The sequence below is a fragment of the Meleagris gallopavo genome, chromosome 1, assembly GCF_000146605.3.
Source record: "Meleagris gallopavo isolate NT-WF06-2002-E0010 breed Aviagen turkey brand Nicholas breeding stock chromosome 1, Turkey_5.1, whole genome shotgun sequence".
In the NCBI taxonomy this organism is placed as follows: Eukaryota; Metazoa; Chordata; class Aves; order Galliformes; family Phasianidae; genus Meleagris; species Meleagris gallopavo.
Window position 1 is genome coordinate 72,153,786 of NC_015011.2, and position 14,798 is coordinate 72,168,583.

Consider the following 14,798-nt stretch of genomic DNA (forward strand, 5'->3'; position numbering starts at 1 on the left):
TTGGGTAAATGCTCCATAAATATTATGTTTGCATTCTAATGCTGCTGCAGTGTGAATTAGTTTATGTTTACAAGATAGAAATGGGAATATGATCTGCAGAGGTTCAGTTTTACCTGACCTTTGTATTGCCCCATTACTTTTTCATTCATACTTACTAATCCTATAAAAGGTTACCTGGGTAGTGATATAGCAAATCCTCAGTTTTCTTCATTTGTTACATTTTAATCTAGGTGAAGAAAAGGAGCACAAAAGAATTTTAGAAGAGCTTGTCATCCGTTAGTTATTTGTTGTCTGACCTTCACTATGTACAAATATTATTTGCATGTAAAATGTGCTTTTTTATCTATGTATGTCCATCCTTTGTATTATACATCATACAGACCCAGTGATACCAAATTATTAGCATCGCTTTGCTTCTTATTCTTTTATCTTCAATTTTACACAGTAAAAGTCATGATAGACATAATTATACAGTAATGCATAATAATAGGGTAAGGGAGAAGTGTGAAGAGATGGATGATTTGAAATAAGGAAAATATTTAAAAATTAAACCAAAAGGACAAAGAAGAAACATTATTTATAGACAAATGAGCAGGAAAAGAACCTCATGAATATAATTCTAGAAAGGCCTCCTGTAGTCTGCTAGATGCATAGAAACAGTAATATATTCTTCCAAAGACAAATAATGAACAAATTTTGCTTATTTTTTGATGCATATTTGATTTTAATGCATATTTTCTGATTTTTTGGTTTGAGTATTCTTATACTTGAACAAGCAAACTCTTTTAAGTTTCTAGTAAGATTTAAACAGATAGAAAAAGAAAACTTTTAGTTTACAGTAGATTAAGCAGCAGACTTACCAAAATTAGTCTGACTCTGTCTAACTTTCTATTGTGAGCATACTATGAATGCAGTTATGAAAAACTGAGAGTGAGAAAGCGTAATAAATGTTACATAAAACATTTTTGAAATGCTTATTTTAAAAATAAATGTGAACATTATTTTATTTTAGCATTCTGAGTTATTCAGTTTCTAGGTTTATAAACTTACAAGGACATCCAGAAATTGGTTACTCTCTGAGTACACTATGAGGGTGTTTTATCAGTGTGCCTCTGGAGTGTTCCTGTTTGATTTTAGCTGATGAAGCAGGCAAAATCTGCATGTGAAAATTAAATTGTTGGTATTTGTTATGAATAAAACAAGAGTTCTCCTGTATTCTATACGGGCAAATCCTCCAGATGAAGATTAAAAACTGCTAACAAAATTCAATTAATCGCATCTTGATTTATGGAATTAACTAGTATTGTATTTGAGGAATAGACAATAGATTCGCTTTGAGTGACTGCATGAGAGAATTGAAAAACAATCAGCTGAGAATACTGTGAAGCACATTTAGATATGGGACATATGCTAGGTAAATGGTTTTCTCTGTTAAGTTCTTGATGTCTTGACATGAGCTCATTCTGGGCCTCCTGAAGGACATAATCCTTACAGGGGAGCAGAAGAGCAACAATCTATTTGAGAGTAGATTACAAGGATACAATCCGAACTCATTTCCACTTTACAATATTATCAAAGGTATAAAAATAGCTTGTGTGGAAAAAGGATTTACTGATTTCAAAACTCACAGAGGTTCATCTTAAGATGGTCTAATGTTTGTGAATTAAAGAAGTACTTTACTATTGACTTCAGTATATTTTGCTCAGTTTCATCAGGTGAGAATCTGGCACTTTGTCTCTTTGATCTACTACTTTTGCTAGAGCAATATAATTTGAAATTTACTGAAATATTATTAGCCCAAGCTTACACTAGAAAGTCTGATTTTTCTTACTGTCACACAAAAAGAGTTTAATATTTCCACTTAGTTTCAGAAGGTTTTTTCTTTTTCAGGCAAGTATTATTAATGAATCTTTGTTAGGAACCACTACTGTACTTATACTAATTATCTAAACTTTGTAATACATTTTTTTGTTGTTATTGTTCCATAAACAGTTTCTTTGATCTTTCTATTTAAAGAAAATAGATACAGAACTAACCATTTTTTGAACTCAATTTGTTTTAAAATATTGGATAAGAATCAATACTTACCTTGAGGATGAATCAATTATGATTAATAGCTATACCCTTAAACACTGTCTTTGAAAAGATGCAGTTTCTCAAGGTGTATTATTTATTATTAGATAAAGTTAATCAATATGTGATTTACCTGCCTGTCTATTTAAAACAATATTATTTGTCATAAATGACATGACTGCAACTGTAAGTTTGCCTCTAAATCTAACTCTAGGGTATGCTGTCCCTGGAATTATAGAAAACTGATAGTCTTCCCTTATTTTGATTTTCTAATACATTTACACCTCTCTCAACTCTTCCAGTTTTGCTGCTGTGCCACAGATGGCAGCAGAGGGGCAGTCTGATAAAATTATGTCTGACATGGGGGTGCATATGAAGCCAAGGTGTATTTGAATTCCTCTGTGCACTTTTTGGTATCCAAAAATGTTCAGTAAGCATCAGTGAATGTCAGTAGGATCCATCTTTTCTGCATGGGGAAATTTAGTGTCATACCTTTGCTTCATATGTACTTCCAGATCAGATGCCACTTTCTCAGAGTGCCCCTCTGCTGCCATCTGTCTCGCAGCAACAAAATGAAATGGAATATTTGTGGGAAGGTTCAACCCCTACTGCCATGCCACCAACATCCACCTCTGAGGTTGTGGGCCAGCACAATAAAGTAGAAGGCATAGTTGTCAGAGCAGCACCAGTAATTCCCTTCAGTCTCAGATATTATTCAGATTTCTGACATTATTTTGTTTGCTTTCTACTTACAATTTAATACAATTTTCATAGCTAGTAAATTTTGCTATAAAAATTTTTCTGTTAATCAGGAAAAGAAGGAATAGGTTTCCTTTGTTTACATTTATGATGTTGTTTCTACACAAAGATGAGAAAGAATAGAAATGAGAGCTCTAACTGAAAAGTGAGCTGATGTCAAAAGGTAATATGGCCATGCTGCTCACCCAAGACTCTCTAAAGGAAGAGATAGCAATAAAGGCATGGAAGGTGAGCATACTCAATACAGACCCATCTACCATATGAAAATGTATAATTCAGTTCTTCTGAATTGCTGCCTGTTTGTCAGCCCACATGTCAGTGATGTCTGTCTTTTTTCTGTTGATTTATCAGGAAAATGATTATGCAGTATGTAGCTGAGGCCAGTTATATGTCACATTGTCACATTACCTCTGACTTGTCCCTGGCAATTTACAGCTTCCTATTTTATTCTTAGGCAGTAAGTTCCTTCAGAGATAAGCCATATTTTTCTCTCCTTTTATGCCATACAATATAGTGAAATATTAAACCTCAGGTATAGTTTCTAGGCATACTGATAGAAATTAGTGAAAACAACTTAATGTGAAATAAATGTGGTGTGTGTATGGCATTTTAGAGCATAAGGACTGAATGTGAAGTTTCTGTTACATTCACTTGGGTCAGTCAGAGATGATGACCCATGTATTTGAATTTAATGTGAGAGTGTTTCTATGCATTACACTACTGAAGGCAAAATTTTCAAAGCTGTGAAGGGATGATATGTTTGTTTTTTAACATTTTCAGAAGACATAAAAGCTTCAGTTCTATTTGTCAAACTGTGAAAGTTTAGATCTTGTTCCTTTGAATGAAGTTTACTGGTTTAGACTTGTAAGTCTGATTGACTTTTGAGAGTGGCATCAAGTCAGACTTCTAAGTCAGGATAGAGGAATCCCAACAAATAGACTACTCCATCCTTTGATTTAGGTTATCAAGATGCAGACAGCTTTTTTGAATTAAAAGTTCCCAAAATATTAAGGCTTTATGAGATCTACTTTGGCCAGATTTACTACGATGAGGGACTAAGTTTCAGACCTGGTTAGCCTTACCACTTCAACGGATCTGATGGAGAGCATAGCTAATGAGGTACATTGTCATCTGGGCCCCTGCATGAATTCTTTTTGTGACTGAAAATAGTGCAGTAGGTGCTAGAGGCATTGCTGCTGCCTGGCACTTTTAAGCCACAGGGAATCATTTATAGCATTATTGCTACCATAGAAACCTATTTCAACTCAACAAAAATTCAATTCATGGAAAAAGCTTTTGAGTCTGAGTCATTCATATGTTGTTACTCCAAAGAGGTTTGACAATGCAGCTGAAACTTCTGGAAACATTTTACGGTCTCTCGGAATAGTAGTTTTATTCATATGATTTGAAACTCTGACTGTATCCATAATGTAGTTATGTGGCTTGTCATTTTAGTAGAGCCTGGACATAAATTAACATTTTCCACTGATGCCTGCATAATGTCTTCAGTTTCTAAAGAAGTGAAGAAATCTGTGGAAGTTATTGAATTTCTACTGCTGAGCTCTCAGGCTTTCAGAGCCCAATACCATCTGACCATGTTCATTTAGGTATTCCACACAGGGAGAGTTTAATGGCTAATATAAAATTCACTTATTTGAAGATGTTTAACAGTACATGGGATTTTGATTTAGAAAAGTGATCTAGCAATATACTGAAATCATAAGACAAGCACAATATAGCAATTGCAATGTACAGTTGAAATGTGATTCCTGCTGCCAGTTTCTGTGTTCGTCATTGTGACTCTGAATGTCTCCAGTCAGCAGGAAGGAATATATAAACAGGCAGAAGCTAGCTCCAGATCTTTACTCTCTTCAAAGTTCATTTTGATGATTGTTTTATTTCTATATTCTTATAGCCACATATGCACATCCCTCATGCTGGTCTGGCTGACAGGCAAGGGAGGATAATGCTTTCCATTGATTATTTTAGGAAAAGCCATTTACACAAAAGAACAGAAACTGCAGGGATAGACACTGAGAGTCCCCAGGCATTGCACAGAACCCTCTCAACCTCCAAGCCTTGCAGATGTGCTCAGCAGGAATTCTGGAATGAGCCAGGCTGAGCCAGCACCCCAGGATAAGCAGTGAGGGCCATGTAGTTACAATCCATTGCCTGGTTATGTCCATTGATCACTCAGAGCCAACAGGGTCAGAGGCTCCCATGTCAGGTTGGAGTCTGTGCTGTGAGGCAATGAAAGTGTAGTTTGGGAAGCTGATGGAGCCCAGGTATCTCCTTAAATCTCCTATTCTGAGAACTCTTGGATAGCCACTCTCAGCAGTGCCATCACAAGATGGGAGGGGAGATGGGCCCTGTTGCCAAATTCCTCCCGCAACATTTGTTTGTGGGCTGATAGTTCCAGACTGAGCTCCTGGCTGTGGAGAGAGGCCAGATCAGGCCCTTGGGAGGCGCAGGCAGCCATCCTATCCCCCATAGCATCACAGAGAAAGCAGCATAGTGAAGGGGCCAGGGAAGCCCTGTGTGGAAAAGAGGACAAAAGAGCCTGAAGTTCCCGGAAAGGCAGCTGCAGCACGTTCTAGTTGGGCCAGATGCAGGTCATGTCCATGATTTTGTGTCCCACTCCACTCCTGATGCCTGGCTGAAATCTTCTGATCAGAGTGAGGGCAGGAGGTAGGAGCAGTCAGCATGGGCTGCCCACTACTGACTTAAGCTTTCCCACTGGGCTGCCTTTGCTGGCAAAATGCTGGCACTAGGAGCGGAACAGAGAGGAGGTCTGCCCCTTCTGTTGGCAAAGCCAGGTCTGCCTCTGTCCCTTGAGGCATGGTGCTGAGGGATGACAGGAGCCTTTGTTGCCTGACAGCCAGTCATTGCCTGGACATCTCCTGAGAAAGGTGGAGAAGGATTTGAAATGATCTTTGCCCAGCAGGAAAGGGCCAGGTAGTACTGGTCAACAGCCAGCTGAACACAAGCCAGTAGTGTGCCCAGGAAACCAAGAATACCAATGGCATTCTGGCCTGTGAAAGAAATGAGGTGGCCAGCAGGACTAGGGAAGTAATTATCCCCTTGTGCATGATAGTGGTGAGACTGCATCTTGAGTACTACATCCAGATTTGGGCTCCGCTACAAGACATTGAGGTGTTAGAATGCATTCAGAGAAGAACATTGATGCTCATGAAGGAACTTCAGTACTTTCAAGATAAATTGAGGCGCAGCTGACAGAACTGGTGCTGTGTAGTCTGGAGGAGACTGAGACTTTATCACTCTCTACAACTGCCTGAAGTTGTAGTGAGGAGAGCATCTTTTCTCAGATGACAAGTGGTAGGACACAAATAAATGGCCTCAAGTTTCCTTGAGTATCAGGTGAGATTTAGATTGGATCTTAGGAATAATTTTTTCATGGAGAAGCTGGTCAACCTTTGGAAGGGGCTACTTAGGGAAGTGATGAGTTTTCATTACTGGAGGTAATTTAAAAGATGTGTGGCTATGACACTTGGGGACATCATTTATTCGTAGCCTCAATAGTGTTAAGTGCTTGTAGTTAATGATCTTGAAGATCTTTTCCAACCAAAATGATTCTATGATTCTGTGATTCTGTGCCTGAAGAGCTAAACAAAAAGATGTGGACAAACTGCCTAGGCTCTGAGCAATATCAGCCTCTGGGCCATCTATCCAGTAGGCAGCTCAGAAGTTTATAGCTAATTTGATATTATTTTGATGTAAATTTCTTATTTATTTATTGACTGCAACCACCAGAGTCCTTCAGAGCTCTAGAACTGCTTCTCATAGCCCATGAATATGCTATGACTTGAAGACAAGATAATTTATAAATTATCACCATTGATGAGCACAGCATGTGAATGAACACCAGTGAAAATGTCAATTAATTGAAACTTATTATTTAGTGTCCCATTTTTCTTGAATGAAGAGCACTAAATTATTTTTTCTGACTCAAAATCAATAAAGGCTTTTAAGATAATATTTATTTTTGCAATCATAATCATATTTTATAAACTACAGGACTTTATCAACTTCTCTCTTCAGAGAGAAAAAAAAGGTATTTACTCACTGCATTTTCAGAGTTGAAATTCTGTTATATGTTTTGCATCAATTATCCTATATTCTTATAAAAAAGATTTCGAGGCTTTAGTAATTGGTGACAGCATAAGGATGACATTGCTAATGTCTGAAAGTTAACATAATATCAAGATGTTTTATTAGTGAGGAACAGAGGCTAGTGGTAGCTTTGCAATTTCTGATATAAAATATACCATTCTTTAACTTGGTGTTCTGTATGTCTGTACAATGTATGTTTTTCCTCAGGACAATGTCTCTGTCAATAATTAACAACTCATAATACTTCTTTATGAAGAACATCTGCAACCAATTATCTTGTTTTCTCTATTGAAGTTTTAAAAGCCTGTCATAGTAATATAGACCAAATGAAAATTCATTGTTAATAACTTTTTTACCTTGTGTACAGTGTAAAGCAAAGTTTGAATAAATTTTAATGTTACTCTCAATGTGTGTAAAAAAAGCAAATGTTCCATTACAGATTGCTGGAAAGAGCAAAATTGGAATTCCTTCTTAAGGTAAATATGTGTACTTTTTGGATATTAAATTCCTCTTTGGACCAACTGTAGAGCTAGTAAATCAGTAGAAGATTTAATGTAGTGATTGATAAAACATTACTAAAAAAGAAACATGTTGTATCTTACATTTCTTATCAAATAAAAAGCAGATTAATGAAATATATGGCTTAAATTAACTCCAGTAGAGACACCAAGAGTTACGTGTAAATGCAGTTCCATCATAAAAGTAAATATGTTTTATAGTCATCTAAATTAAAGGATCAAGCAGTAGAATTCACGAGTGAAACAATACATATTGTCATAAACTCAAAAATAGAAATATCTTCCGAATACCATTTATTCCATTTTCATTCTCTGAAGTGAGACATAAAAGCTTACAATTTGGACTTCCTGATATTCATCCTGACTGGTTGATTGCCTTGTTATCTCCTGCAAGAGTCAAACTGCCTCATACTGCTCCACTTGGATACTAGCACTTGTAATAGTAGGATAATAACTACCAGTCCATAATTCCTAGTGGCAATTGCCACCAGCGATACCAACTGTAAAGTGGTCCATGATATCTAAAACTGGGATTTTTTTCACTTTTTTCAAATAAGCTTAGACTAGGATCAGCCTGACCAGGAACAAATACCTCTAGGGCAAATGAGACTGTTCATTCAATTCACTTAATAGGAGTCCTATTTAGAAATATAAAGAGTTCTATGTTGTTAGGCTTTGTCCAACCCAAAAGCATGTTGGTTCATTCACTTCCTAAATGTACCTTCTGCTATGTTCATCTTCAATGATCACCTTGAATATAGAGTTTTTTCCAACATACAACACAAATGAGGTGAAATAAAATTCACATTGAAAATCTGACATACTGAAGAATCTCATAGACTTGCAAGAGGATGGCTGCATCTTTTTGTGAAAGGAAAAGGTCAAATATAGTTTAGGTAAAGAGCTCTGTAGATTCATGACGTCATTTACTAGACTTGATTCTCATTTTTCTTTGACAATTCTTTTGTCTGATGAAAAAATAAGAATTTGATTTTTTTTAACTTGAAGAGTTATTTGTTAAACTTTGTTTAATATTCAGAAGTTTTTTGGAGTGTTATTCAAAATAACAGAATTAAGCAAGTACATGTTTTCCATGTTTTCTCCTTCCTTCTTTTTTATATACATTTCTTCCACTGTGAGCAACTTTGTGAAGAAATGGGCGACAGTGGAAAATGTCCAAAACATCAAATACTTGTGGCTTGATTTTATAAAGTGACTTTAAAAAAAAACGTATACTTAAAATATTTAATGATTGAATCTCATTTTAATGCGTTATGAAAAGGGAAGAGTATAATTTTGCTGTGAAAGGAAGGATGTGTTCTTAATCAGAATAGCAGACTTACTGACCTATTATTAATAGCTGAATTAGTGATCAGGGATAAGATTCACCCAGAGAAAATGCTGAGGGTGAAGGGAAGGAGACAAGTGTCATAACAGTGTATGTTCCTTAAAATGAGGGAGAAGTAAAGGTCACTCTGTGTTTTGTCATGTTTGCTTGGAAGAAAACAAGATGCTGTGCCAAGAAAGAAGTCAAAGCTAAGAAAGTTGAGTTTAAACTGTGCATCAGATGTACTAAAAATCAACCAGACTTTAAGCTGCACTTGGCAATAAAATAAGATTACTTACCAACATTATAAGAAAAGGGCTGTTCTGTTTACTGGTAAGTGTGTGTTGCATCTTACATTCATCCTTTATATATTCCCTCTGTCAGGACTTATTTTAGGTTATTTCTTAAGGCCATGTACTGACCTCAATCTGCCTTCTAATTGAGAGTTGTGTGTATGTGTTTATATGCAGAAGCCATTGTACAGTCTGTAAAGTACTTCAATAACTTTCATGTTAGGTAGGGAGATTTCCTTTATTATTTTGTGTTTATTTCAATTTTGCAATAAAAAAAAAAAGGATTATAAGCATAAAATTAAACTGCTGGCAATGGGTAGTCTTGTAATCAATACAGAAATTTATTATTTGTTTATGCTATTTCTCTGGAACCATTTCACATATTTAATATTTTAATATCTGGAAAAATATTCTTCTCATCAGCTGGAATAAAGTTAATCCCATTTTCCTTTGACATCAGTCCCTTAGAAAATTAGGGTCTAAGACAGGTCTTAGTCTGTCATTTTGCTCTTTTTCTGTATTGCATAGATTCTGAATTTGTTACTATGGAATAGTAAATTGTCATCAGTTTTGATACAGTACAGTATTTAATCATCAAGACATACTCTTGTAAATTCTGCAGCATAACTATATCAGAACTATATTAGAAGAAATTAATATGAATATCTGTGGAACAAAGCATTTATTATTGAATGGATTTAGCTGATAGTACAATCTCCTTTATTATACAGCTGATTCACTTCCAAACTTCAGTAACATGACTTGAAGCAAGATTCACTACAACTCCAATTTACAATACTTCTGACAAGCATGTTGATGTAGTATCTTACTTGACTAATACTTCTACAAAATATACTATGTGTGGTAGAACATTCTGAAATAGAAGAAATTAAGCTGTTTAATTTGGTTATAAATGCTCTGTGCTTCAGTATTCATATTAGTAAGAAGCAAAGCACATATAAAACAATTGCCACGATGTTCATGTTGCTAGGGAGATCTACTTTGGCTTCAAAAATCTGTAGAACTGCATCTTTCCATGGCAAGTGTGTCCTACAGCAGGAAAACTAGGCAGAATACACCACAAGACCTGACAGCTGTATGTTCTTCCCATTATCTTTATCTTGAACTACTGTCAGTTGAACTAATATTTAAATAGCTATCATATAAGTTTCTTTTTGGATGACTTAAAATATATGTTAGAATACAATTGAGCTACTCATGCTTCAAAAAATCATGAAAGTAACATGATATAGTTACTGAAATTAGATAACATTTTTTTAAAAGCTAGGTTACATATGCTGCAAAGCTAAACCAAAATATACATATGTGTCTGAGCTAATTCAATATGTTCAAAGGCCTTAGTGAGACGTACATTTGTTATAATCCTTCGCTCTCTCTTATTCCTTTCTGGAGCTTTGTAGAAGAAAAATATAAGTGCTGTTTTTTAGGTAATAAAAGAGATGTGGGATTTTATTTTTGCTTGGAATATCCAATTACATCTGTTTTAATTTGGGACCACAGTCATAACAGTAAATACTACATTCACAATAGTAGGCCGTCCAAATAGGGGCTGTATTAGTATGAGATGGTTTCTTCTACCCAGAAAGAAATAGTTTTAAAAGTAAATATTTGCGAGAGTTAGTTCAAAATATAATATAGTTTCAATGGAGTATTTAAAGAAGTAATTATTTCTTGATGGAGAACTATGCAACAGTTCTCATCCCATTTTCTGTTCAGTAGAAGTGTTGATATTATTTGTTGTTCGCATTGTTAGCATTGGCTCTAAACCCCTGAAAAGTTTTTTTGTTTTTTTTTTTCAATTTCTTCCAAGAAGCACTGATTGTGTGCTTCTGTGTGGGAAAGTGTCTGCATACTTCAGAATCTCAGACAATGCCCACAGTTCCAAAAAAAAAATAAATGGAGTGTGAGTTCACAAATCCCCTGTGTTACAGAGTTAATTTTCTCTCTTATGAAACAGGAATCTCCTCTTCTTCATTTTTCTCTGTGAATTAATAGTTTCTCACATTGTCGCATTTAATCATACTTTTCACATGCTTGATATTTTGCAGGCACTAAATAAATAAACACACATGGTAATTCCTGGATAGTTTGAAGCATATTAGTGGCTAAGACCAGATAACATCTCACTTTCCCTATCTGAACCAGTGGTATGAGTTAAACAAAGTAATTCAAAGTTCATATTATAGATTCACTCATTACATATGATGTGGCCATTTCCACATTTCAGAAGATTGACACTAAACCCAAATATTGAATTGTATCATTCAACCTAATCTAGAATCATGGGCTATAATTATGGCTCTTCAATAGTAAGATAAATGGTGACTTTAATCCAGAACTTCTTAGTCTTTTGTATTACTAATTGCTGTCAACAAGATTGAAATTTCTGTTCTAGTAGGAGTGAAATGACTAAAGTAAATCTTTGGTATTTTAAAAAGCATGGAGAGTTTTGAGCAAGATTTGCAATGAAGGAATAATTAGAAAAGAAAGAATGTGCAATTTAAGAAAACTGAATTGAATTAAAACATAATAAATGAAAGGTTAAAACTCCCAGAGAATTGTCACATATCATAATTTCTCTTGTTAAATGATTTACCTCTAAATTTTTAAGAAGGTAACTCTGTCTACATAAACAGCGTTGAATGCAAAACAGAAATTACAAGGCCTAACCATTCTTACCCTGTGTAGAGATTAGTTCATTCTTTCATTCTGAAATGAACTGCATTTCAAAGGCAGTTCCAGAGGAACAGATTATGAGCTGAATACACCCCATCCTCTGTGAAACTGAATTTTCTTTTTCTTTCTTTCTATTTTTTTTTTTTAGGGAGGTTGGGGTGAGGGAAGGGCTTACAAAATAGATTCACTCTTTCAGTACAAGTATGTATGATGAGAGGCTGTTTGCATTTTCATTTGAGTTCAACTCTCTCCATACTGGGCTGTACTCACAAGCTGAACAATGAAGTGTTGCAGCTCTGAAGTCTCATTTCTCTGGCATGCCCTCACCTATGAGGATTGTTATATAGGTTTTATGTGTATTAGTCCATGAAAAAAATGATCCTTGCAAACCCTTCCTGGGAACAATAAGCAGAGAAAGCAGCATTTGTTCAGCCACCCCTAGAGGCAGATATGTAATGGTAAGGATGCTGTGGCACGCCTCCCTGCACAGCCCTGCTGCCAGCACATCTGGCAGCACTGTCAGCTTGCCTGTCCCTGTGGTCTCCCCCTCTCCCGGGCACCCTCAAGCCTGCGCTCTCAGCTGCTACGCCAGGGGAAGTCCTTGACTTTCAGATTTGTAACGCCAAATTGTCCTTTCAGTGGTCACAAATTTCCACTGAATTTGTTTTTTGAGGCTTCTGCCCTCTCTTCAAAGATATGCATGGGATAAGTGAAGGGCTGTCATTTTGAGTCAGCTATTTTTCAGTCAGACTGAGTGTTATAGCCCAAGTATTAAGACAACAAGGGAAACAGCAGATCAAATAGGCCCCACGACTTTGTTTATTCAGGTGACAAAAAAATACATTCTTTAGTTGTTTCCCATAAAAAAAGTTAGTGTCTTGTTACCATTTTGTAATATAAGAGCAGTGAAATCAACTGCATAATTTTCATCATTTTGATTCTCTTTATTTCTTAATTAGCTTTATATCCCAACAACTTCTATATAAGCTTTTAGAGTGAGGTTGTACATGTCAAGTCACATTAGTTATGCAACAGATCCCACCTTCGGGGCCCACAAAGTATGACTGACCATGCAAGATTTCGGTTGCGAACAGTAATTTCAGATGACAGTATTCCCTTGATCCTTGTGTAAATCAGGGGGAATTGCAGGAGCGGAGGTCATTATCATCACGTGTTGTTTATTACATAACTGGATAAACAAAAATATGTTTTGCTTTGTTTCTAACCTGTGGGAGAACCATGTTCTCTGGAGCATTACAGTGTCATATCTCAGTGATACCTTGGGCTGAAAGGGAGGACATACTTAAAATGGGTTTCACTTGTAGTTATGGTAACATGAATTGAAAAGCAAGTTATTGTGAGCTTTTATCGCAGTTGTTAATTTGTCAAAGCAAACATGACAGAAGTAATTTGTAAAGCTCTAGGGCAAACTCAGTTTTCACTTTGAGACTTTCCCTGTAAAACACATACAAAACAAACACCAAGAAAAATACTATCATTGTTCAGATTCAGGAACAGCCACTGGTCCTTCAGATAAAAAGAGCGAAGTGACCACTTTAGCTCCACAGGTATGAAGAAGTGAGTGTTCTTGTAAATTCTGATACTATAACACAGGAATTTCAGAGAACAGCAGCAACTGAATAATTAAAAGGTGTGAAGGAGCTGTGTCAGCAGCTGAAGGAAACAGTCTAAGGTACTGGATACATGCAGCCCAGCCAAACTAGATAGTAATACTATGGGTATAGACTGAAGATATTTGGAGGCTGAGAAGAAATGGTTAAGTATCAAACTCACGGAGCATAATTTTGCTTAATGGTTTATTTTTAAGCAAAGGAAAGATTAAATTTCTTAAAGAATAAAATCCACACTGTTCAACAAAATAGTAAAACTCAAATACTGAATTATTTGAGATTATATTGGCCAAAGCACTAGGGATCATACTGCTGCTAGTAGGCTTGTCTTGGCACAGCAAAGAATGTACAATTTTATAAACTCATATATTTCTCTGTTTCCAAGCAAAACAAGAAAAGCATGTTCACAGACTGCTTTGCCTTACAGTAACTGTTACTGCAAGTCACCAGATGATCCTTGCTGTCCTTTCCAACACCTGTCACCCATCCAGATGCTACAGCATACGCCAAAAGTCTCTTTAAATTACAACTAAAACAATACAAAGAAATTAAAAGTGTTAAATTAAAATAGTATCATACTGCTTATACTGGTAATATTAACAATGTATATTAGCAACAAGAGTTCCACACTGTGGCACTATACAGTTTATAAGACTATAAAAGGAGTATGTGCATATGTGTTTCTCTGCTTTAGAATTCCAATTCAACTTCACCTGAAATCACTGGCTTACATTAAATATGGCATATTCACTTAGTATGTGACATTAATTACAACCCCAAATACAGAAGTTCAAGCAAAACTCTATAGAGAATAACACTTCTACTTCTTACTAAAGTAAGATCCATAGGCAAAAGCTTTAATAATATTTTTGAAAAGTGAGCAGAGTTTTAATTCTCATTTCCAAAACTAATACAGGAACTATAACATTATTATATATCTATATTATTGAAAATACAATATCATTATTATCAATAATATACAATTAACCATTTGTAAATTTGATTAAAACAGAAGGAACCCAAGAATACCAACCAAACTTCTACTGAAAAGCGCTTCAGTTTGGATAAAAGCTGCTTCCCAGAACTTGAAGGGAGACAGCAGACCAAGTTCTTTTGAGATCATTGCTAGCTTTTGTCTTAAAGAAGTAGATTTAGACTCAGGTTCAGCCTACTAGCTGATAAGCCACCTAGACATGTTTTTGTTTTCTTAAACTCCTTTATTCTTGGGGGAATTAGGAATGATGGCACTTTAATCCTGGCTGCTCATGAGTGGTCTTAACAGCTATTAATTATTTTAGTCAAACTCAATTAACTTAAAAGTTTTAAATATGTATATGCTTTTGTTTAGCAGCAGTGCTGCTCATCTGGA

At 35.6% G+C, this 14,798-nt stretch overlaps 1 protein-coding gene across 1 annotated transcript in view; it reads left to right on the top strand.

The window, feature by feature from the left end:
- Positions 1–3,000: 3,000 nt before the first annotated feature.
- LOC100538614 (liprin-alpha-2-like) overlaps positions 3,001–14,798 on the top strand; it is a 72,988-nt gene continuing 61,190 nt past the window's right edge. The window contains exon 1 of the mRNA XM_031553999.1: positions 3,001–3,060. Within this exon, the coding sequence (XP_031409859.1) occupies positions 3,001–3,060 (60 nt within the window). The remainder of the gene's footprint in view (positions 3,061–14,798) is intronic.